Here is a 26543-nt window from a genome sequence, read left to right on the forward strand (position 1 = left end):
GTGAATCATGGATATTAAGTTCCTCAGTGGCTGGTAAAGGTATTTGATAAAACAGATTTATTCTTTGAAGACCTTAAGTGGCTACAGTGCTTGCCTTGAAAAAATTAATGGGGTCCACAGATTGGAAGGGATTGGAAAGCAGTAATCTAAAAGGGATTTCATCTGGCATATAATTAGTGACCTACCCTCTCCACAACTACAGCAAGGCAGTATTTTAGATTAACATTTTTTTTTGTCTCTTTGTTAGCAGCATATGGAGGCATAGTGAGAGAATGCATTTATGACTACCTGGATTTCAAAACCCTGCCTCATATTTTCCCTAAGCGCTCTTGAATTTGCTCTCACTCAGAACATCACCCGAGTTGTGCTTGTCAGAGCAAACCACATAAACACTACTGGTCTTTGTCAGTATTTGTGCAGGGAACTACCAAGAGAAAAGATAGTGAGGCAAAGCAGAAGGTACTGATGTTAATCCAGCAGCTGTTGCTCTCCCATTTTTGTATCTCCTTTTCTAGAACTGATGCCAGAAGTACTGCACAAGTTATCCTAAATGATGTCAGCTGGAGTATTTCCAAAAAAGAAATAAAATCAACATTTCACAAATTCCTTAGTGTTAGTCCTTAGGATCTTAGTTGGGATTGAAAGATATCAATGAACTAAAACAAGTGCAGAGAAAGGCTGTGTATGTTAAGAAGCTTCAAAAAAGCTGGGTTGTAGTAAAACAAAGAGACAGTGACCCCACCTGATCCTCACTGGAAAAGGTTTAACACCTGAGAGAACTTTTTTAACTTATAGGGAAATGTTGACCTGAGAGAAAATGTGTGGACATGAGCCTTTTGTGGATCAGAGAGTATGTGAACAGCTCAGTAACAGGAGCAGAAAGTTTTTGGAATTGCTTCTCGCAGGAGGAGCTGAGCTGTAGCACTTCGCTAGTTTTCAGGTGGAGCTTCATCCCTTTATAAAATGAAATTTTATCCTGTGGTTGGCTGCCAAAAGCAGTGATTGGACTTGACCTGAATGTCCCTTTGGAACCATTTTCTTTATATGTGTCCTATATTGTTCCTCAGGATGACATGGCTATAATGGTTATCATTCTGCCCTTAATTAACCATATGAGTTTGATATTTATGGCTCAGAATTTAGAGAGAAGATGATTTGCTACAAGCCAGTTCATAATTAATTCCAGCCCTAGTATAGTGTTCAATAGATTTGGGATTTATTATTTCCAGCATGTATACACAATTTCATTAATAAATATGTTCAGTTCAACAGCTGCCAAGGCCATGAGGGCTGCAATCCTCCCATCAATACCACTGGCATGGGGTGTGCTGCCAGCCATGTGCTGGGCAATCAACCTGTGGTGCTCTGCACCACTGTGTTCAGAACCCAGTGCTTATGCTCCTCAGCAAGCACTGACAAAAGCCAGAGAGCAGAGGTTTTTGTCTGAAATTATGTGATAAATCTCATTTTAGCTGATGTAGAGCTGGACTCTGCACAGCCTACATACATGCTGTTCCATTTCCGTGTGTTTCTTGTCTGTTCTCAAACAGCTGTTCTCACCCTGTACTCACTGGCCTGCCAGATGTTACAAATCCAGGGAAAATATGGAGTCACATTCTCCCTCTGTAGGACTTACTCACAACCAGCTTGAGACCTGCTGTTTGGTCTAACACTTAACCTGGATTTTCTAGTAAGTCATCAACTATGATGACAAAACATGAGGTTAAGAACTCATTGTTGCCAGCAGGACTGATGCTGGAGATGTGATCTGATACCCTAATCTCAAGTGAAATTGCCTCAAGACCACATCTATAACAATTGCTGGTGCATATATGGTCACTAGTGACAGTGAAGCTAGATTGTTTACAATGCATGGGGAAGAGACCCTTTGCATCATTCTTAGTTCTTCTGACTCTCATAAAAGACTAATTTCCTTAACTAAACGTAGCACTTAACATTCTTCAGCATATGCATTCAATTTTCTTTATGTATCGTTAGAAACAGGACTACAAGAGATAATCACACTGAAAGTTTATCTTTTTGAAGTGTGCTTAACCCCTCCCCGTGCTTCTCAGTCACTGGAAAACTGAAGTACTGAACTGGTCTCTAGATTATCTACAGCAATGTGGAGAAGTGCCAGTCTGGGAGACATTGAGGACAGTTGGTTCACATGTTTTTAGTGATGTAATGTCCAATCTTGGTTATTCTGTGCTGCTGGTTAGTGTGAATTCATGACTGCAGGAGTGATTAGAAGACTCGAGAGCAGAATTATATCACTGGCAGTCAGCATGACTCCAACTAAGAAGTCTCAGGAATAATTAAAGATCCATTAATTTTGTGATAATCACTAGACTAGGTTTGTTAAGAGAGTCTTTTTCATGGATGGGATGAGATCAATTGATACAGTGCTGTACAACAATGTTAGAGTGACAGAAAATCTGCTTGCTGAGACACTCAATGTGGCTTAAACTGATCTCACAGGGCACATTCTCCACTCTTTGATATTTATTGTATTAAAAACTCATTCCTTTGACAGGGAAACTGACTTGTCAAAGGATCTTGAACATTTTTCCAGGAGCCCACATTAACCCCTTGAAACTGGGGCAGTCCTCGCAGGGTTGAGAGAAATAGCAATTGTTGGGTCACTGCCATGTTCACATCCGTAATGGTGCGTTTTAATTAAACAAACGAGGCAGCACACTCGCTTCAGGAACACAGGAAGCATCAGAGTTTCTCATGTGGAAAACAAGTTTCACTTGAAAGCTTTCAGGAAATATTGCTGGTAATACGGGCCAGACCAGACAATGCTGACAGACCTTCACAGCGAAACCTCCTGGCCACGCATTGCAAACTCTCACAGCACCCTCACAACTCACATTTCCTCTGGCATTTTCAGAGTCTCAACTTGGAGTCACATTATTATGGGAAAATTGTTTAAGACTATTTTAGAGGTTTTGGTCAAAAAAAAATGGTTGAAAACACAATCCATTGTATCTCAAAAGCAAATAAGGCCCCATTTTTGGGTATTTCTTTATTTAAATTCCATCATTGTTAAGGAAATCTTGTGACCTGTGGTACTGTGTAATATTTACACATCTCATCATTGAGGTCTATTACTCAGTGTTGCTCAAAATTCTAAAGGACATCCTTTAAACTGTTGTTGTATATTTCAGTTGATTTAACAAGACAAAAAAAGGCAAATAATTTCTTAAACTTCCTTTTTTTCTTAATAGTTTATTATTTTACTTTAAAAGGGACAAGCATGGTTTAACTTAAGCTAGATTGTCATCCAGCAATATGTGTATAGATTAGATAAAGGAAATGCTCCCTATCCACAGAACAATAGATTACTTGTTTAAATTACTTGTCTTAAAAAGATCCTGATTCGGCTTTGCTGAGCATTAAATATTAAATTTACTGTTTATTTTTAGTGGATTCCTGCCAATTTTCTTCTCCCTGACTGTCTTTAGATTGTTTAAAACATTAAATAAAATGTTCTCATCAAACATATATCTACTTACAAGAAATCTCTGTTGATCTTTCCTCAGAGACATAAAATCTTGTTGTTAGGACATGAACTTAGCTGTTATGGAATTTTCCTTTCTTTATTACCTTTATGTTTTTTCTGCCCTTTTTTTTTCCCCTTTAAGCCCACAAGTGTGGCAAATTATGTTGTGCTAATGTTGCTTATTAAATCTTCATAAAGTGAGAAAAAGGAATCCAATGAGAATGCTTTAAAAGTCTCTTCAGGTGTAGTGGGTAGTTTCATTCTGTTTAATTGGCAGTAATGTTTGAAAACTCTGACCTCATCCTTGCAAAAATTTTGTTACTCATATTTCCTGAGAAAATGATGATAGGCCTGATCAGCTCCATTGGTAGAAATGGGAAAGTATCTGTCATTGATATTACTTTAGACTTGCATCTTTGTAACTTGAAGCAAATTTGGCTTTTAGGACAAATTATCAACAAAAAATACAAGGCTGATGTAGACTCTATAGCTGCAAGTGTATTTTCATAAATAAAAGATTAAGAAGTCAGGAATATGTGACAGTTTTTTGGGACCAGGTCAGTGTAGTATGTCTGGTGACACTTGGAATGTTTATTTGCCTTTTGTTGAAAGGGATATTCAGTGTTATTTTTGCAAATCCCCTCCATACGGCACAGCACGCCCACGCTGGATCGAGCGCTCAGCATGAAATGTTGTTTTTCCTGCAGGAATCTTAGGTGACCCATGCAGGGCCTTTTCTCTCCTCACAGGAGCACCATCTCCACAGGGAATGGGGAACTGACCCTGAGCAACTACAGCAACAGAGCACTGAGCTCTGAGTGTTCTTCAGCTGTCACAGGTCACAAATGGTTATGCAGTGCTAAAGAACAAACCAGCTTTTTATTGGAGGACATGCAAATGTTATAACAAAGATCTGGACTGATCTTTTGATCCTAAGGTGGTTACTTAGAAACTGCATCACTGCCTTTTTACCTTAAAACACTTTGTCTAACACCAGGGACTGAACTGACCTGACCTCTGCTGCCTCTATAATTAGTTTTTCTTTTTTATAATGAATTAATGAGTTAGGTGGAGTTTCTTGTTATTATTATTATTATTATTATTATTATTATTATTATTATTGTTATTATAGAGTCCTTATTAATGGACAGTTCCCCAGCTTATTGGGATGGAGATATGGGAATGTGGTTTTTAAGGGATCTTGCAAAAAAAATATTTGCAGAAAAAAGAGATCTGAGATTGCAATTGCCTGCAGAGCTGCAGTCAGGAGTAAAGAATGAAAGGTTTTCACTTTGAATGCATTTAGTCTCTAACACAACACAGAACAAGCTAAAACCTAAATGCACTATCTCTTAGCTGACTTGTGACAGCTTATAATGAATGAATGTGCTGCAGATTGAAATGTCACACTGACGTGCTTCTGAATAAGAAATGAGTTCCATCAGCTTTATTCAATATATTTTTATCTGTGTCTGAAGTACTGAACAATCCATTTTGCTTGTGAGTACATTTGGAAGTGGAATAAGTTGAAATGTGTGCTCTTTATAGATATTAATAAAATTTTCTATTTCTTTTTTTCTTCTCGTTCCCAAAAATAATAAGTGGGAGATAGATTGGGTGCTGGCTTTGAACTTGGAAAGATCTGGGAAGTAAAAGTGTAGGAAGTCAACTGGCTATTTGAATGTAATATTTGGAACCTTTATATATAGATAAAAAAGAAAGGGGTTTGAGAAAATCACATTGGTAATAGTTATGGAAATTTTGTTCCATTTGTGAATTAAAAGTACTTTATGAACTGCTAGATCTTTGGCCAATGAAGAAATCTCTGATTATAGTTCCCTCTGCTGACATCTTTCTATAAATGAAATTCCCATTACTTATAGGAAACGACTGGGATCAGGCTCACTGAGGAACATGTTTTCTGACCTATCATTCTGTTAATAGTGAAATTTGGTGATAGCTTCAATGCTTCCATTGCTCAACAACAGTTTATTTTAATGAGGATCATAGGTAAGATGATTTTGGCTGTGTTGCATACACATCTATCTCAGAAGAGAATTTCTATATTTTGCACTGTCTCTTTCTGTTTCCCTCCTTGTCTAACCCTTTTTTTCCCTCTCTCTTGTATGAACCCTTCTAGATGTTTGACTGGATCAGCCACAACAAAGAGTTGTTCCTGCAGAGTCACACAGAGATTGGGGTGAGCTACCAACACGCGCTGGACCTGCAGACACAGCACAACCACTTTGCCATGAATTCCATGGTGAGTTGCGAGCAGCACAGGAGGGGGGAGAGGGCCAGCACAAGGGCACTAGGGACCTGAGAGATGTTGTAAGGAAGGTCAGACTGGCTGAGTGTTGCTTTGTACAGCAGACACTGATGTATGGTCACTTCCTTAAGAGCAGCACAATCCTGCGGAGTTTGTTTACATTTTGGAGAGCAAATACAATATTTTTTAAGTTTTTGACTTTTTTTTTTTTTTTTGACTGGGAATTAATGAGAGCTGTAGGATGCACTTTAATAATTTATACTTCTCCATCCACACCTGCTAAGGTACTTTCAAAACCTTGAAATGAAGATGCTAATCAAGCTGTCATTGTGGCCACAGTGGGATTTTGCTTTTTTCAGTTGTTAATTGGTCAGAATTTTTGAATGCAACTCAATTTACCTTTCTTATTCAAAAAAGAAGTATCATCATTATAAATGCTTTGCTCATTTTCTTATTCTTTCCAGACATAAGGTTTTTGTCCTGGAAGCTGCCCTGCTTTCAGTACAGAAACGAGGACAGGCTGTATTGATGTTTTGCTCATTGCAGTGGGATAGAACAATGCATGTATACCCCCTGCTGCAGCTGCGCAGTGCAGAGATGAGCCCTCCCTGAACACTCTGTCAACTACAGCAAAGCTTGCTTTGAGTAAACCACTCCAGCAGGTGAACCTCCTCCTGCTGAGCAGGGGGCTGACACCCCAGAGGTGGCTGAAGTTGATAGTGTAAGTCACTGGAGAGCACACCTGCTCTGCTGCCTGCAGGCAAGGCACTGTCTGAAATGGGACAAAGAGATCCCTGCTACCTGAGGAAGTTAAAGACCCCACACTGCTTTCATAAGGTTACAGGCATTAACCCTGGGATTCTGGCCAAATTCCAGGTCAGGTAATTAACTTCTCTGACCTGAATCCCACAGGCCACTTCCACCTTGCTAGCTATTCCCCACTAAAAGCACTGTGCCTCACTAGGGCATTGCATCACAGTGGGAGATGAGAAGTGTTTACAATGCCTATTAATGTGTTTATTGTGATTATATCTGAATAGAGCACTGAAAAACAGGCTCTAGGCACCTGATAGTTAAACTTGCCATCACAGTGCCATCTAGCAAAATCCAGGATAACACTGCTTCCATATAACACTGCTGCTCTCAGAGTCCCAACAAGTAAATGTGTCCTGGAGGGTAGTGCATTAAATTTCATTTGACTTATGAAAGATGCAAATTTGGTCATAATTTTTCAGAAATGCTATTAGAAGAGTCAAGCTGGACGATCTCCCTTTATTCTTTTTTTGTGGTAATAACACCACAAAATATGGCAATGTAAAATAATGTTGTCTAGTATTACTTTCTTAAAATAACTGGGAGTTCAGCTTGTTCATTGCTGTTAATAGAAAATTAATGATTTTGCTAGAAATTTAATTTCTAATTTAGCTAAATCTTTTTACATGCAATACGTCAGCAACTGTTGGATTGAGAATAGCTCAGCTGTTTATTACTCAGAAGTATGAGTAATAAAATAATGAAATCTTGAGGCACTTTTATTGGTTGTGAGGCTTGGGCTTTTTTATGGTATTGAATTTTGTTTTGTTTTGTTAATACATTGAAATCAGTATCTTGTGAAGATCTGGAGGAAGACAATTAGCTAAAGATGGCTGTATGTTTAGTAAAGCATACAAACTTCAGTGAAAGATCAGATCTTGGGTCTCTGAGGTGTTTTGTTTTGATTATGTTTGTTGTCTGTTTTTTTTTCTTTCCACTGTGCCTAATGTCCTTTAAGCCTGGCATAACTAATAATAATAATTAAAATACAGTCTTCAGTTCCTCTAGAAAATGCACACCCCTAATGTTTACTGGGTCATGCCTTTTGTTGCATGATCTTCCTATACATCTCTATAGGCATGCTGTGACCAAAGCTCCTTTTTAGAAAAAACAATTTACTGCTCTGTTTGTTACAATAATAATTCTTCCTTCTAAATGATCAATGTGGGATGTGGGGAAATCATATGTTTGAGGTAATAAACTGTAGTGTGGTATTTTTCTTTCAAACAGATAGAGCATAGATTATTTTTTTCCCTGTGATTCAAGGTAGTGCTTGTTTTCACTTCAGTTTCAAAATAAATTGTTACTCTTTATCACAACTGTATAATGTTTATACTGAAGCAATAATACTTTTCACAAAGATGAATATTTATCTCAGACCTTTTTCAAGCAATATCAATAATCTAATAAATTCACTAGAAAACAAAACCTCAGTGTTCCAGTCTGGCACAAAGCATACTGGGTGTAGTTCTGCACTTGGATACCTGTGTACATGCTATTTATTCTGACTTAAGTTATTTTTATTTCCTTTGCCTGGACTTTTTTATATCTGGATCTGATGACTTCCTTAAATTATGAGTTCCTGCTTTCTGCACACAAAAATGGGAGTGTTCAGTGCTGATACTGCTGCCTGCCCTGCTGTCAGGGAATTACCTGAAAGCACACAGAGATCCATGTTGTCCTAAACCACAATATATTTCTAACAAGTTATAATTATCATGTAAAGGCTAATAATGTCTGCTGAAAATTCCCAATATCTGCCTTCAATGAATGGTATTTTTCTGTATGTAGGCTGAGCTAAAATGCCATCCAGTATTACACAGGCTACGTGTAATTGGTCTTGTTATAGAAACTTAAAGGTCTTAAAGATATCTCATGAGGGTTTTTTTTGTCACTGAAACATTCTGCTTTGGATTTATGTGTTAGGCTCATTTCACATATAGTTTCTAAAGTCACAGTAGCACAGTGCAATCTGGGTTTTTTTTGTTTTATTTTAAAGAAAAACCCTTCAGCAATCAAATGTCACTTTCAATTAATCTGCAGAACCCTCCTCTTGCAACCCACCTTTGCTGCTTGCCACCACAGTATCTCACCTAGTCCTCTAGGAAATAAGATGAACAGTCAAATTCCTTGCAGATTTAATGCTTTCCACCACTCATTTTTCTTTTGTGAGTGTCAGGCATTCTTTTTATAAGTGTGTCACTAGAAAGTGTTGTCTCAGCCAGGCTTGCAGGGTTTAATTAAGAGGGGAGGTCTCCCAGCATGCCTGAGAGCTGATCAAGGATGAATTACTGTATTTCCCTGGGGGAGACCATTCCACAATTGCAACTGCACTGCTGTCAGTGCTGATTGCTGGCACTGAGGGCTCTTACTGAGCCTGTGCTGGGACCTGGGCAGTGCTTGCTGTGCTGGAGGGAGCTGCTGTGTCACACACACTGGGACCAGAACCAAGCCTTGGCTGGGCTGAGAGTTGGTGGACAAAGAGGGAAATGGGAACTTGCAAACCACTGCTCAAGGCATTTGTAAATTGTAAAAGAAACTCTTACCTATCATGATATCAATGTACATGTGGGGAAATTTTGGTTTTGTTTTCCAGCCCAGTGATTTTTAGAAGGCAAAAATCCCCTTTTTTGAACTAAAGTTTCAAAGTTGAAATAAAGCCAATAAAAATTAGCTCTAACATGAGGAGTGCCTTTGAAAAGTGTGCAAGTACATATGAAATAAAGATTTTCCAATGCTGAAAGATATGTATTAGCCAATATTTCAGTGCATCCAAGTGTCATGACTATAGAATGTCAACTGAAGTTTTACTTTTAGACACTAAAATATTGTTTCCTCATTTTTGGATCTATTTTGCTTTTATATAGCTGTAAATGAGTGATCCCTTGTAGTCATCTTCAGGGACCCCTCTCAATTTGGAAAGAAAGATGAGGTTAGCTTAAATTTAAAGTGAGACTTTTCATGCACCTGCTATTGTCAATTTTCCAAGCCTAAAGAAAAAACAAAGTCACAGACATTAGTTGCACTATTGAATTTATTTCCTATTAATATTGACAGATCTATATAATAGTGATACAGAAAAAAAATATCAATTCACTCAATTTATAGAAGTAAACAAATCAGAGGGAAAGGAAGATTTAACTTTGTGAAATGTCAACAGATGCATTTCACCAGCATAGATTTTCCATTTTACTTCAGTACATTGCACATTGGCAAATAAAGATGAAAGAAAATAAAAACCTGGCTTACAATGTTTGTTCTTCTTCAAGGTGGAAAAGAAATGTCTTGCATTTTGTGGATTGTGGTCAGTTAAATGTTAGGGTTTTTTTCCTGAAAGTAAATTATGGATTGCCTTGAAACCATACTGCATTTTACTTCATCTGCAACAGCAATACAGAAGAGCACATCAGAGTTGATACTGCACTTGAATGCATTTGTTGCTCAAAAATGAGCAGGAGAAGCTCAGGAGTCTCTGTTTTCTGAGCCTTTTCCACTTGGTGCACAAAGAAAGGAGGTGTGAGCTGCTGATGCCCAAAGTGCTCCTTGCTTCCTACTGAAAAAGCTGTGGAGTTAGTGGGTTGGTACCCTTCCATGAAAAATTCTCATATAGGAAAGAGAAATTTTCATCCTCATCCCTGTATAAAAATACAACAGACATAACAATATAAATCTCTCTGACTTAAAAACCAGACCCTCAGAACATCTGCTGCAGTTCAGCTAAAATTACCCTTACCCTCCTGGTGGTTAACACATCTGTGCACTGGAGCCATTGCGAGCCAGGGAAGTCACAATTATTTCCTCCATGCCCATTGCATCGCAGTGGCTGAGATAATTCAGCATGGGAAAAAATAAATAAACAAAATCAGGATGAAAACAACCGTTTTCTACATGAAATTGAAACTTCTTCGGGAACTTTTTCTTCAAACACAGCAATGTTTCGTGACTTTGGCACAACTCATCTAAGTTTTAGCACCTGTAGTGATGCTGCACTACTTTCCACCAAAAAGATTGACCTGAAATATTGCAAAATTATCTTGGCTGAGGTTTACTCATGAAGGATTTCTGGGAAAAGGGCTTAAAATTTAGTCTGATTTCCAGTTTCTAACCTAGAGGGAAACAAAGAAATGTTGGACTGTGGCTGGTAGTCAAAATTTCAAATCATAGTGTCTTTTTTTAGTATACTTTAAGTTCTGGAACAATTTTAATTTGTTTCTCTAGTTGTAGTGAAAAAAAAAAAATGTTGTTTCTTGAAAATTAATCTAACAATTTTGAACCAAATCCAATTTTTTACGAAAAAGCTTTGTGATAAGGGGAAAAACAAGACTGAAGGCTGGGCATTGCTCTAGATCTACGTTATTTATGTGACAGTTGGCACAGTCATGGTTCTACCAGGGAGAATTGAGTGGCTCAAAGGGTTGGGACCCAATCTTTTTCGCCTTTAGCACCTACAGTTATGATGAATGTACTTCAGAGTTATCCCACACACTTTGCAGACATATTTTGCCCTGCTTTACAACTTAGTTTGGACCCGTGCCTACCTTGGCAGTGCTCTGTTGCATTTCATGTTTGGATTGGCAGATACCTTTCCACATTTTGCTCCCACTCACTCTGATGAGATTCTGCTCCAACAAACACTTCCATCTCTGATTTATTATTTGCCCATGAGTAATGCTGCTAAAATCCTCAGAGCTGTGTCTGTCCTTGTGCCTGAGAGTCTTACAGATTCTACTCCAAGAAATTTCTAAAGCCCTTTGGAAATAGTTTAGAGAGACAAAAAAACAGCAGTAAGTCATCATTAGCAAAACATCTCAAATTTTGAGATGTTCCTTTCCTCTGGTGAGGAGGAAAGAGAAAGGAAAAGTACTTACATCAAATGACTTTCCAGGAATCTGCAGGACAGCTGTCATTTGTCTTTGGATGGTGCTTCATTGTAGGACACTGTCATGATGGCTATTTTTTTTTCAGCTTACATTCCTGTGCAGAATGGGGGTATTGTAATGCAATTACATTGCTGTCCGTGGTTTGGTTTGAGAAAAAAAAAACTATTCTTCCCCTTCTTCAAGGCTGAATAAAAACAATAATGGAAAATTCTTATGAAAGAACAGAAAATATTACACTTTTAGAGGTTTTGAATCCTTCTAAATGCAGAATAGAGTTGAATAATATCTCTGCTGGAGAACAGCTTAAAATAGCCTGCAGAAAAGATAACATTTTAACTGAAGACCGTAATGTAATAGACATTTCTATGGAAACACTTATATTTCTATAGAATATCTTTATGAGCTCTTTTAAATTCTGCAAGACTTTTCCATTTGTTGACACTCAATGTCTATAAAGGATTATCAGACAGTTCTCGAAGGGCATAAAGCAAACATTTAACTTATGAATTTGTGGATATAGCATCCAGAAATATGAATTAATGCAACAAAAATATCAGGAATAATATAGAAGCAATGAGTACACCCTAACAGGTGAGTGAATAGGTGAAGTATAGCAAATTAGTTTTGCATAAATAAATTCAAGGAGAGAGAGGGAGATAACAGTGTTAGATAATTGCATAGATGTACAGAAGGAATGCAGAGGGATGTGTTTTTAGAGGGGAAGGTAGAATGCCTGCTATTCACGCATATTTAAGCAGGTGGTTGATTGCTCTCACTGAACTGCTTGGCTTTTCTCCAACTGATGGTGTTTGGAATGTGTAATGACGGCAGAGGGTGGTCACAGTTCTTCCTTCTCTTTATTTATGTGTGCTTTTTAATTTTCAGAATGCCTATGTCAACATCAATCGAATCATGTCCGTGGCATCACGGCTCTCCGAGGCAGGCCACTATGCTTCCCAGCAAATCAAACAAATATCCAGCCAGCTGGATCAGGAGTGGAAGAGCTTTGCTGCAGCTCTGGATGAGCGCAGCACCATCTTAGCCATGTCTGCTGTCTTTCACCAGAAAGCTGAACAGGTGAGTTGCTTTGGGGACAGGCAAAATGGCCCCACGCTGCCTTGATAATGATGGTGCTGCAGTTATTAATTGATGATTTTTGGCTTATGTGCAGTGAGACTGAGCTTTGTTCCTGGGGGCTCAGTGTCCCAAAAACAAACAGTAACATTTCCACCCCAAAAATGGCCCATGTCCCCTGGTGGCTGAGAAATTATGTTTTCACTTTAGTAATAAGAACCTGAAGTACACTGGTGCATTAACAAGCTATTTTGTTTCTAATATTTGATTAGTGCTGTGAATAAACTCAGGATTATTGTGGTCAGGAAAATGGTGTCTGCACTCATGTATACGTGCTATGTACAGAGGAAAGTTTACACACGTGACATAGGTGCAGACCAGCAGGCAATTTCTAGGAGCCAAAGAATATTATTGTTCATGAATATTATGGAATTCATTCCAATGCTTACAGTGTTCTCCATAGCCCCAGACTTTGTTAGACCTCACCAAGCAAAGATTTCAGAGACAGCTGTGAACATCAAAGAAAATTTTCCATACCCCTGAACTCTATTTTGTGTCTTTAACAACTACTAGAATGGTTCCATAGTTCATAGCTAGAATAAAGATTTAAAATGTCACTGAATAAACCTTGTGCTTTTTTTTTTTTTTTCATCTAAACCAGGTCCACCTAATGCTGATGCTTCAACATCGATTATATGTTGATTACATTCATTTTCCAGTGACAAACACTGCTTTAGGGCTCTCTTCAGCATTGTTGTGTGCTTGTTTTTTCAAGTAGTTAATACCAAAACTACTAAGTGGGTGTGCTTGATATTTATAAAATAACCCATACTTGAAGCATCTGAAGAAGAAATTGTTAGACCCGAGCCAGAAACTGTGTCTCTTAAGCCAGAATGTATGTGTAGTAAAGGTTATCTTAAAGAGTAAAGATTTTCTTCATTGTTTTTTTCTGACTGTAGAATTACAATGGATTTTTCTTTATTCTGTGTTTCTTATTGACAACAGGCAATAGCATAGAGCAATTACTCACCCTACTGGGCACTTACTCATGTATGCACACTCAGTGCTTTTGATGGGACTGATGAGCTAAGAAGATGCCCAGTACAAAAACTTTCATCTCCTAACAATGGGCACTGTAGTGATTAGACGTAGTCTTCATGTTAATAATTGGTCAGTCATCATATATTCATAAGGGAAAATTTTAAAAAAGGAATATATATGCATTGTGTAGGGGTTTATTAATGAATTAGATAGTTCTTGTTTGCTTGGTTTAGGTTTGGGGTAGTTTTTACCACTTTAATTTAAATTTTTTTTTAGTGAGTGACTCCTTATTTTTCTGAAGTGTCAGTCTTATTTGCTATTCCTAAGGAGCTGCTGAGGTATTGTGCAGCATGAAAGGCAATAAACCAGAAAACTATACTGACCTGCCTGGCACCTCTTCCCAACAAACTGAAGTTTGTGCTGTCTGATTGGAGCCAATCTCTCATAATTAACAGACAAGAAAATTTGCTAATTGTGCCAGCGGTTGCTCTTCATTTGCAGTAAGAGAAGATTCAGTGGAAGTAAAACATTGGTGTGAAACCTGTGAACTCAGCTACAAAAAAGAAATGTGGGTGTCACTGTGTCCATGGGCCAGGACTAAAATTTCATCCCTGCCTTAGTAACTCTGACATAAATCAATGTCTTCAGCTAATAATTGGTCATTTAACCTCTGTGTGGTATAAATAGTGAGGTGATTGAGATTTGGTCTGTAACTAAGTCTGTTGTCTATCAAACATTCATTCCAAATGTGACTCTTTATTAGCTGGCATCAGCCACAGGGATTTTTTTAACTCAAATCAGGGCTTCATTATTTTACAATAAATAGAGCTTACTATGAAATAGGGCTTTATTGTGAAGCAAAGATACAGATAAACCCACGGTTTCCTCTGTTGCAGATCAAATCTGTTTTCACTCCCTTTGTTCTCTCAGTAAGGATAATCTCGTTGCAGATGCAGCCATTTCTCCCAGAGTGTATCCCTGCTTCCCTCACAGCAATCTCTGGCACAGATTGTCATTCCTTCTCCAGTGCAATAAGCTGCTACAGTCTTTTTGTTCATTCCTTCCTATTGATTGAAGGTCTCTGTGCTGCCAAAAGGAAGCCAGTCTTCTAGGACCATAATCTTTCAGCCTCTGCACACCCCAGCCTGCAAGGGAGTTGTTGGCTGGAGACAGAGATTTATGAAATATCTATACTATGCAAGCTGAGCAGGAAGAAACTTGTGTTTTCAAGGTCTCCTCCTAAAGACCCCACACAGAAATCTGCACAGAATACAATTTGTCTGGCTTGGAAGGATGAAAGGCTGAGTCAACCCTGCTGGGAATTGAACCTCACATCTGTCTTCATGTGCCTCAGAATCACAGTGCTTTCCTGGCTTTTATTGCAGATACATGTGGCATGTATGAATGGGACTCAGCTGAATTGATTCCTGGATGCTTTATTTATTTCTTTTCCTTTTTATTTTTTTTAGTGTGTGTGCACATGCTTGTCTTTCTTAAATTTTTAAATGCAACTAGTATATACTAAACCAGCACCAAGAAAAGAGCAAAGAATAGTAAAAAATAGAAGAAAAGAAGGAAAACAATACAAGCCTTGCCAACTACTTAGCCTCCAGCTAGGCAACCTTCAACACAAGTGTCTGATCAAAATCCAGTAGACTGCACTCAAAACAACCACTTTGTCCAGGTCAAGGTACAGCTCACCAGATTCAGTGGAGGTGTTTCCCAAATTTCCTATCATTCCACCATTCCACCTGCCACAAATCTCTTGATTCTTTGGTGTTTTATCTTCTTTCCTTTTGTGGTGTTTTTTGATTTTGATTTTGTTTGGTTTTGTTTTTTTAGGGAGGGGTGTGTTTGGTTTGGTTTTTCGTTTGTGGTTTTTTGTTTTGTTTTTTAATTTCCCCTTCCTTTCTCATGCTAACATGGAGGCATTCTAGAGCAAAAGAGAAATCAGATTCTTCTGCTTCTCTAGGTTTATGTATGTCTGAAGCTATTCAGTGTCAGGAGGACATAGGACAACATGTCTTATCTCACTGAGATTTCAAGAGAACTTGCTGATTTATTGCAGATGAGATTCCACCTCACCAACCACCAGATCGGACACAGGTGTCCTCCCCATTTTGGATATAATCTCTGAATTAGATTTTCGCTCTACAGATCCTATCAGAATAAATAAATTGATGTTTTGAATTAGCCAGGAGATCTCAACCAATTAATTCTGGGTTTGAGTCTACCCTCAGAAGTGAATGAGCAGAATTACTATTTAATGTAGTAGGTGTTAAGTGCACACACTAGACATTTATGCTGATTCTCATAAAAGTGACCCCTGACCATTTGTTTCATATTACTTTACTTCCCCACCAGGAAGATTACTGTTCTCATCCCTCAGCTCTGCCTGGATCTCTGTAAGCATACATTCAACTCCCCTGTATGAGGCAAGGAAATGAAAAAGAAGAGAAGAGAAAAGAAAGAGAAGAGAAGAGAAGAGAAGAGAAGAGAAGAGAAGAGAAGAGAAGAGAAGAGAAGAGAAGAGAAGAGAAGAGAAGAGAAGAGAAGAGAAGAGAAGAGAAGAGAAGAGAAGAGAAGAGAAGAGAAGAGAAGAGAAGAGAAGAGAAGAGAGGAGAAGAGAAAAGAGACAATTAATATTGATAAGATGCAGAGCTAAGACCTAGATATATAGGGAAATTCCGGAAACAACATCAGGAAAAATACAAGTAGCTTCATCAAAAATTGGAAAAATTCAGGGTAGCAGGAGGTATTAAGAGTCACTGAGGAAAGTGGCTTCAGGGCTGTCTTCCCGTCTTTACCCACAGCCATTCTGGCATGAAAGCATACTAAAATTTTGTTCTAAATTTTCTGGGTCCTGGAGAACCAGCCTGGTTATCCTGCAGATTCCACACAGAGGCAAAGAGTGAGGAAAGACTGGGCAAAAAATATAGAGAAATGCAGAGTACAAAATGTCTCATCTGTGTTTTGGAGCAACCATGTGGTACAGCAGAGCAGTCCCTGAAGAAAATTAGTAAGAAGTCTGAGAATCCTTTATTGCCTGCTAGAATTTGCATACAGATTTTGCAACTCAGATGATGAATTAGGAGTAAGTGTAGGTCATAATTTTAAAGATAGTTTTGAATTGGCTCAGAGATACAAAAGGTTCCATAGGGATTTCTTTACTTTTTCGGAGACATTCTTCCTAATCTTTCCTAAAGCCTTGGCGAGCATGGACAATCATTTTAGCCTGTCATTTCAAATCATATTTAAGGAGTTTTTGTTCCCAATAGAAGTTATTCTAGTCAATAAACTAATTACAAATTTAAGCATTTTATTTAAATGGTATTGAGTTCTAGTAGACAGTAATGACTCCTGTTCCAAACTAGCAGTAAGTAATTTGCAATTTTAAATGCAAGATTTTGCAACTCAGTCAAATAGTGATTTTGTGTTAAGAATTTGCTTCTAGCATGAAGGGCTACATTTAAATTATTTTTGTCTGCCTGCCACAGTGTGTGACAAATAATAAAAATTAACAAAGCTGCTCTTTTTGAAATATCCAAATCAACAGTTTTATGGCCTGAACTAACACTTTGCAACAATCCTTGAAAAACCCCTATTTACTCTTCCTGCACGAGTCTGCACACTCAGCACAGACCACTCTGCATTGTTTCAGAATATCAAACACTGCAGGCTGCATCTCTTTTTAAAACAGATGATGTCAACTGCTCTTGCTAGTGGCAGAAGCAAAATTAATAAAGTAATTTTGGCCTTGTCTATACACAAACGATAGATGCAAAGCAACAAGGTGGACGTGTGTGTTGGATCTTTTTGAGACTTCTCCCACATACTGTGCAAATCACAGTCTGGAGATGTGACAATAGATGAGTAACATGACTACAAGAGCTTTAACTGAAATTGGTAGAATCCAGCAGTTTTGATAAGAACCATAACAGTGTGATTCCAGCTGCAGGAGCACTCATCTAAAAGGTGTAAAGGTCTTTTGTTCACTGTTTCGACCAGGAGGTTCAAGGAACAGCCCCAAAAAGGATTGATCTCAGCTCTGTGCCTTTAGACTGCATAGGAAATTATGTGAATTCCCTTACTTTGGCACAAAATATGATGACTTCAGCTTCATGCAGGGGTGTTTGGGGATTTCACCTGAGCAGATTCAACAGATCATAAGTCAAATCAGTGCAGGAGAGCCTGCCATCCTTGCCTCTGGATTTCTAGAAAGCACAGTCGTCGCTTGTAGGTTTGTACTTTGTAGACATGAACATTTAGGAATTCATCTTTGTCACCAAATCTTTGTGCATGCAAGTGTTTACAATGCAAACACTTTATAGTCTTGATTACACAGCAGCATGGTGAATAGCTTAACACTACCAATAAAAAAGGATGTGATGCCAGAGACAGAGTTGAATTGGAATTCTTTGCTTTGAATCTCACAGCCCTTCATGCTGTGAGTGAGAGCTTAACTAACAAGCCACAGGTGAACACTTCAGCAGGCGACCAAGCTGTGATCCTGGGGTGGTTTTGTGGCATTGTACACTTCTCCTACAGGGCATTGCATCTGTTATGTTATTAGCTGTTCTTTTTTATAAATAACCCAAGGTATGGCAGGCTGGTTTAACAGAAAGATGGAGGAAGAGAAAGCATTAATGAGAAGTAATGAGGTGGCACTAGGCAGCTCGTATGGACAAAATATGAACATGGGAGCTGTGTCATTGAACCAAGGCCTGCTTAAAAGAAAAACAGGGTGGGAGTCTTAGAAACTAAATTCCTCTTTTCTTTCACAGAACAGGCAGCACCCAGGAGAGCTTCCTCAGTTTGTTCTGCCAAAGTGCATCAGCACTACTCTGGAGGCCTTTAGAATGGAAAAGAATTTTCCACCCCTTTGCACCCCAAAGTGTTCAGTTTCTGGCTCACTGTTAAGGCTTCCAACCAAGGTGCTAAACCATATCAATTGCAATGGCAATGCTTTTTTTTTTTTCCTCTCTCTTCATGGACATCTGCCCACCAGGAACTGGAATGAGACCAGCAGCTCATTTTGTGCTGGCTGCTTTGCAGCCATCAGATGGTAATGGTATCTGATAACTGCTGACCTGGCCAGAAGCACATGTGTGACCCAGGGGCTTAAAGCTTTGGCATCCTAACAGTAATCCCACCGAGCTGGACCTGGGTTGGGAACTCCTTGGATGCAGACTGTCTTTCACTGAAATGAATGTCAGCAGTGATTTTAAATGGGAGTTTTCTGTTGCTCATGTGAGTAGTTTTAAGGACAGATAAATGACTGAGGGAAGACAGACAGATGAGACAATGCCAAATGCAGCTGGAGCTGTCCCTGTGCCCTTTTGAGCTGAACACTGACGGTTTTTTCTAGACATGTTAGAGTTTTGGAATGCAGTGTTGGAGCCTCCCTGATGGTGTGCAATGGCTTTTAGAATGGGTCTTTGCTAAACCTGCTTAAATAAGCATTTATTTTTAATCCAGAAGAAACAGAAAACATTCCTTTGGATCTAGGTGTCCTCTGGATACTGAGGAGGTGACAGGAATATCCTTTTCCAAGGTGCCCAAAAAGGACTCCTTTGTAACTTCTACATTCTTCTCAGTCATTGCTGCAGTCACATGTGGCACTCTGCAAAGTTTTCTAATCATGATGAGCTTATTTTGTGTCACTGTTGCTTATTATTCCTGGAATTGTTTCAGTTCCTTTCAGGTGTGGATGCCTGGTGCAAAATGTGCAGTGATGGAGGCCTCCCCTCAGAAATGCAAGACCTGGAACTGGCCATCCACCATCACCAGACCCTCTATGAGCAAGTAACACAGGCCTACACAGAGGTATGTGCTCCCCAGAGCAAATGTGAGTATCTGCTAAGTGATAACAGACACGTGACTGCATTTAGGAGCTTAGCTTTCCCAAATCAACTAGGATTTCCTTTCCATTTCTGCAACTCTTTCAAAGATAGAGTCAGACCTAATCCCAGGCTGCAGTACATGACTTCCCAGCAATTTGCTTCTAAGGGAAAAACCAAAGGACAAATCTGAAATGATACAGAAATGATACCTAGACCCAGTGTTGGCACCCGAAAGAAGAGCCATTTCTCTGTGTTTGCTGCACTGGGAACCCCTTTTTGCCACCAGCACTTGTACTGCTTTTGCTTCCCTTCTGTGGATGAGTCCTGGCTCTTGCACAGGTATGCTAATGGTTTGAAGGATGCCAAAGGCTTTTTCCTTCAATGTACAAGTCAAAGAGATGTAAAGTCCTAATTGCAACAAATGCTCAAAAGACTTTGCTTTAGATAGAATTATAGAATAATTTAGACTGGAAAAGACCCTTAAAATCCTGAGTTAAAACTATCACCTAGCACTAAATCCTGTCCCTAAGCACCATCTCAGATGTATTTGTATATACTGTTGTAAAATACCTAAATAGGGTATGTGCTTTTTTCCTTTAAAAGAGGATGCCAAGAATGCTGAGACAAATTCTCTGGAATTTTGTCAAAAAAAAACCCACATGAAATTCTTTACTTGGTTTTTTCCCCATTCAGGCTGCAGCATAAAGTAAAAGCTACTGCAAAAAATCAGTTTCCCTGGACTGTGCTGTACTGCAGCATCTCTCTGGCTGTGGAGGGATTTTGCTTCTTGCAGGGTTTTCCAAGCTGGACTAGAGAACTGTGGTAGTGTTTGCTCTACTTAGTAAATTACTGAGTGAAGTCTCCAGGACAGAATATATACATATTTATCTCCCACGTGCTCATCCCTTGCTCTAGTCATCATGGAGGAATTATTTATTTGCTCTAAACCCCATTTTTTTTCCCTAGTGCAAACTGTAACTGTTTCACAGATGGCACCATTAGTCTTGTGACTTCCAAGGTTCTGGAGATCTTCCTGTCCCACTATAAAGGATATCTGCAGATTTTCACTTATTCCCTATCTTTGTATAAAGGAGCCATGGGATGATTCCACTAGCACAACAAAATCTATCTTTTGGTTCACCCAAGGTTACTTAAAAATATGTTGTAAATAAGGTGTAAGTGAAGTGATGTGATTAACCTGGGTCGTTTTGCTTGTTTACTTGCACAGTCCTTGAAAAATTCAAAAATACTCATATGAAAAGAGTTTTGTTGATTTATTTTTGCAGTTATGAGGAGAACATAGAAATGACTGAAAGAGCCAGTAGGTGGCTTCTCCATTTATGAGGCTGTTCCTTTCTGAAATCTGCTTGTTAGGGAGCTCTGAGAGGACAGACCTCCTGAGCTATTGATAGGGAATCCAATAATACTCACAAAACTTTTTAAGCTGAAGAATTTCAGAACTGCAGATGATATGAAACCCTGGAATATCCATGTTATCCTTGAGAATATTGAGTAATACTGGTTACCTGATGGTCACCATGCTCCTTTTCATATATTTGGTCCAGTGTGATGGGACAGGGATGTAAATTGGAGAGCAGAAAAACACTTCTAATAGCCTCTGATTTGTACTAATGATTATTAAGAGGACAACACAATGATTTCAAATCTGGTGTTTTATCTCTATCTGTGCAGAGAATAACTAGGAGGTTATCACCATTAGGGAAAAACCATAACTTGTTATCTCTGAGGCTTTTTAAACAGACAACAGAAACAAATTGCCATGCAACAGATAAAAACCTACATCCCATGGAAGAGAAAGGAGTAAGAGACAATGCAGAAGTGTAGCTATTAATAGCTCTGTGTTATAGCACAAACTTTGTGAGAAAGTTGTTCTCAGTAAAACACGTGTGTTATATTTTCTGTGCAATCACATCTCTTACTGGTATGCTTTTGAACCTTTATTTTAATCCCAGTTCTGCTGTGATTTTAGTAGTGTAAATCAGCAGGGACTCTATTAAAACCATTGGAACACCACCCAGGGACTGATTCAAACCACCTCTAAGCCCAAATCCCAGTAAAAGAAACACAGTGAATAACACAGTGGATTTAGCTAGTGCAAAGAATGAGTTTCTGGTCTAATAATCTGCACACACATGTGTCCATGGCCTTGGTTTCCTGTTCCCAGCAATTAAGTAGTTGCTGCTCGTCTTCCCACAGATAAAATAGGATGTAGTATGCCTTATCTTCTTCCTCTGGAAGCTGCCTCTTCCTGACTAGCAGCTAATGCCATCTCCAAAATCTTGCCAAGGTAAACCTGTGCCTGAAATCCTCTATCATATCACCACTATCCACTGCTGTTGTTCCCTCTGTGATCCCAGAAAGCTCCAGCATGTGCAAATTATTCCAGCTGATCTTCAGCAGCAATTAAAATTGAGTATTGGAAGCCAGTTCCTATGTACTCTCCAGTTATTTCCTGATCTAGTTCCAAATTGCCATGAATACTTAAAAAAACCCCAAGAATTTTCCTAAGACCACCAAATAGTCATAAATACAATGAGATTTGACTCCAGTTTTTGCAGTATTCATCCCAAAAGTTTTCTTGGTTTCTCTGAAAATGCACCAGATACCCAGTGCTACCACAGACCAGGATGTGGCATGGTTTGCCAAAAGACATAGGTTTGGGCATTAAAAGGATATTTGCTGCCATTTGAACAAGCAGTATAATACAGGAATAAATGAGACATGAAAATCCTGGAGATGTGTTTTAACTTTGACTGATAATGTTCAAAATTCGAACTGGATGAACAACATTCATTACCCTATTTTGTGTCAAGATCAGTGATTGTGGTTGCATACAAATACACTTCAGGAAAACTTATCATTTTCACTGCAGTTTGTTTCAGAGGGAAAAGTGAAAAGTAGGCTGGGAAAAGAGGGATTCCAACAATGTCCTCATTTATCATTTCTGTTGAATGAAATATTTTAATTTTGTAATCTGGAACTGAAAAATTATTTCAAAAAGCCATTTTTTTTAGAATCAGTGCATGCACACATTCTTTAGCAGAAATCTGGTTTTCATGGTTAAATTTGTCAATTTGCCCCTGCAATATGAAAATGATCCAGAAAAAAAATATTCTGACATTAAAACACCAGGCATTCTGATTTTTTTAAGGCCCAAATGCTTTTGCATCTGTAAATATCTTTTAATATGCTTGAAAATGGTTACATGTGTGCAGAGGGCTTTGCATTTACCAGCAAACTTCATGGTATATTGAAAATTGAGACCGTAGGTCCCTCTGAGCTGTTCCTGGGGATGAAAAGAATCAGTCATATACTAATTTATTTTTCACTGCCACTGAATGAAATACAGAATGGAATGTCACCCTTCTTAATGTATAGACATACTTAGTAATCCCACAAAGAAAGGACTCTCCCTTATTATACAGAATATGAATGACTCTGCCATCTGTGGTTTTCTTAAAATGCCACCTCCTCACAAAGATAGGCCTGCTCTTGCAAATGCCACCTGTCACCAAGCAGTGTGTGTCAGGAATTTTCAGTGCCCGAGTGTCACAGTGGAATAAAGCCCTGGGATCTCTGTGTGCAGCCGTACCTGTGCTCCTGCTGAGTGACACAGCAGGGCCACTAGGAAGCAAAGGCAAGAGCTGAATGTGTAAGTACAAGTCAAAAAGAGATGTTATGAGCTCTTTCTTCCTTTTTGGCTGAAATAACGAAAAGACACAGCAGAAAAAGAATGAGCTAGGCTGTTCTCTGTCAGCTGTCAGATATTTATGTACCAATGCAGTGAAGCAGATCTATTTCTTCATTCAGGTGAGCCAGGATGGAAAAGCCTTGCTGGATGTCCTACAGCGTCCCTTGAGTCCTGGGAATTCTGAATCTCTTACTGCTACTGCAAACTATTCCAAGGCTGTTCACCAGGTGCTGGATGTGGTACATGAAGTCCTGCATCACCAGCGGCGCCTAGAAAGCATCTGGCAACACAGAAAGGTCCGCCTACATCAAAGGCTGCAGCTCTGTGTTTTCCAGCAGGATGTTCAACAGGTAATATCTCTGCTAAAGAGGTAAAATATGTCCTTTTATTTGCAGCCATAAAGGTTAGCGACTAATCCAGAGGCTGGTGCCATAACCAAGATTTCACACAGCTCTAGAAATCTGCTAAAATCCTAATGCATCTTTCAGTATCTCTTAGTATCATGTTGGAAATCATCAATCAGTCCATTGAACATCAATCACTCCATTCCCTGTAAGAATGTGGCACTATTTTCAGTGGTTAATTTGTCACAAGCGAGCAATTAGCTATAGGTATTCTACTGTTCCTGAGAAAGTGATGTTTAATAGAAAAAAAGTTTCAAGTGTGAAAAGCAATTGAACTGTGGTGTGTTTCACCTTTCAGTGTGGAACCAACATGAACTGAGAGTTTAGTGGTGCTGTTTATATGAACTTTGCACTATTACCACTTACCCATGCTAGGAATTTGCTGGGTCCAATGAAGTGCACACCCCAATGCTCAGAGCCCTTCTCACAGAAATACAGTTTATACATCACAGGCTCGTCTCAGAGAACCTCAGCTCCAGGTGGATAACTTTACCCTCCCCAAGGAATCCATATGAGTACCAGCACAAGAGTGTGAGTGACAGTAAGTATGGGATGCCATATTTGCAGCTGCCAACTCTGCAGGCACAATCAACAGAGGTTCCAGGGCTCTGCTCATTCAGGGTAGTGTGGTTTGTTTAAGGGCCCCATTATAGCCCAAAGCAGATGTTGGTAGCAATATGGTACTTGCTTCAAATGAAGAGGCTGAATGCTCTAATCATGTTTATGGAGCATTCTAATGTCCCTGGGGTTTCTTTATGCCACTGCCTTCCTCCAAGTGAAAAATGAGGCAGGGACGGAGTGACAAAGCTGTCACATGCAAAATAGATATGAACCAACAAGGACAGGAGCGGGAAACTGTTATTCAACCTGCAAATCTGTGGTGCTATTAGTGCCATAACTGGAGTGCACCAGCACAGACAGAACTGTAGCTGTAGATGTCCTTTGCAAATATTTATGACCATTTCTTTGGCAGTCTTCAAAAGTTTGCCAGTATTTCTACCTACTCAGGTTTTCCTCTAAAACCACAAAAGTATTCATGACACATATATATAACTGAGACTGGGACTGAATGTAACAGATGCTTAATTAAAGCAACTTTTCTTTCATTATGTATCAGCAAACATACTGCATGGTAATGAAATTCATAAGCTATATATTAAATAGAGAATGTATTTGGTATTCAGTTCGAATACTTTCAGCAAGTTAGTTATGAAGTTAGTACTATATGAAGTTTTAGGGATAAAATCTAAAATCAAAGGTTTCCAATTCTGATGGTTTTATATTTTTCTAATTATGGTATTTAGTACCAATAAGAATCTTAGGTATCTTACCCTCTTCATTCCCTAGGGTGATTTACCCTTCTTTTCAGTCTTTCCAAACTGAAACTTTCTCTCTTACATCTTCTGAATCCAGTAGAAGTGTTTATGAGGTTCATTCATGAAACCCATTCAGACTTTTACTTCCCACACATACAAGGCAATGAAGCTCTGACAGTGGATTTCAAAAGGAGCAGGTCTTTGTGTGTACTGTGGCTTTTGGTGAGAGAAGAAGAAACAGGCAGTAAGAGTCTCTGGAGCACAATCACTTTAGAGAGCTTTACTCTGTGTGAGTTCTGTTGGCAGCAGTCTTTCCGAATTTTTCTCTTAATGGGTAGTTATTATCTGGGAAGCAACAACTTAATGACAGACATGCTTCAATCCTAGCACACACTGGAGGCATCTCTTTGTCCTACTTAGAAACTAGAGAGGAAGAGATGAATCATTCTCTTCACTAAACATCTGTACTATTCAAGATAAATGCTTTGTAACTCATAAATGAGTTACTCAGCTAAACAGAAATATGAATTCCATAGATTCCATAAGGAGGAGGAAGATATCTGCTTATGTTGATGGGGCCTTTTTTTTTTAAACTAATCACCTCCTGTATATCTGTCATGCAATTCCTATTGTGCTTATTTTGTTAAATGCCTATCAGTTGGCAGATGAAGCTGTTTACCTGTACATTGTCACTGATCATAAGCAACATTTATCCATAATAATTTCTTGCCTTGTCAAAATTTAATAACCTTCAGCTAACTGAGTTGCCCCTAGTTCAAGTCTAAAATGAAAAGATGTGGGAGAAGAAATCCCGACAAGAGAGCCTTGAGTTTATTAGAATTCTCTGTCTTCTAAACATATAATGATACAGCATAATTTCTCTAAGGAAGATATTCCTCTCACAGCACAGAATTAAAAAGTTTCTCACAGGTGCAGTTTTCCCTGTCAGGATATCTTGTGGCTCACCCTCTCCAGCTGTTGTCCAATGCAGTAAAATTCTGGTGGAAGATGATCTCTGTGGTAGAGCTTGCACTCATTTACTTGTTCATCCATACCTTTCTTGTCATGTCACCTGCTGTGCATCAATCTTGTCTTACATGTGGATGTTAATAGGGACAGGTTTTGTTTTGTTGCATGTCTTAATAGAGACTCCTAGATGATTTTGCATCCTCTCAGTCTCCTATTAACAACATTAATAGATTTTGGTAAAGACATCTCCAAGGAGAGACTCTTATGGACCCTGAGAGATCAGTAACTCCTTATCTAACCACTCTGGTTAGTCTTGTCAGAGGGATTGAGTGTTTGGGCATGGAATATCAACTGTGCACAGAGAGGTCTTGCAGAACTGATTAGCTGGATGAAGGCTTTGAGTAGGCCAAGTGTGTGCCATTTGAACTGGATTTGAGGGTTAAACTGTGTTCAACAGAGCTCATTCATAAAATTTCTAGTTATCTGCACCATTTGCAAGGCAAGGCTACCTGCTGTATGTACTAATGGCACATCAGGGCTGTGTTCTCAGAGAATTTCACACTGTCAAGGAAATACTTCTGATTCTAGCTGGGTTTCACCTTGAACTGCACAAAATCCCTACAGTCACAGCATAACTCAAATACATATTGTGCTGTATAAAAACCAGTGTAAACACTGTGGATTGCCAAGTTACAATATTAATGTAAGAAATGT

General features: G+C 38.8%; 1 protein-coding gene across 11 annotated transcripts in view; it reads left to right on the top strand.

Annotated features, from left to right (window-relative positions):
- Window positions 1–26543, top strand: part of KALRN (kalirin RhoGEF kinase) — a 461256-nt gene that overhangs the window by 208218 nt on the left and 226495 nt on the right. For all 11 annotated transcript variants that reach the window (XM_033064817.1, XM_033064825.2, XM_033064827.2 and 8 more), the window contains exons 6-9: window positions 5649–5771; window positions 12356–12547; window positions 19280–19411; window positions 23260–23490. In XM_033064817.1, the coding sequence (XP_032920708.1) occupies window positions 5649–5771; window positions 12356–12547; window positions 19280–19411; window positions 23260–23490 (678 nt within the window). The remainder of the gene's footprint in view (window positions 1–5648; window positions 5772–12355; window positions 12548–19279; window positions 19412–23259; window positions 23491–26543) is intronic.

This window comes from Catharus ustulatus, chromosome 7 (genome assembly GCF_009819885.2).
Source record: "Catharus ustulatus isolate bCatUst1 chromosome 7, bCatUst1.pri.v2, whole genome shotgun sequence".
In the NCBI taxonomy this organism is placed as follows: domain Eukaryota; kingdom Metazoa; phylum Chordata; class Aves; order Passeriformes; family Turdidae; genus Catharus; species Catharus ustulatus.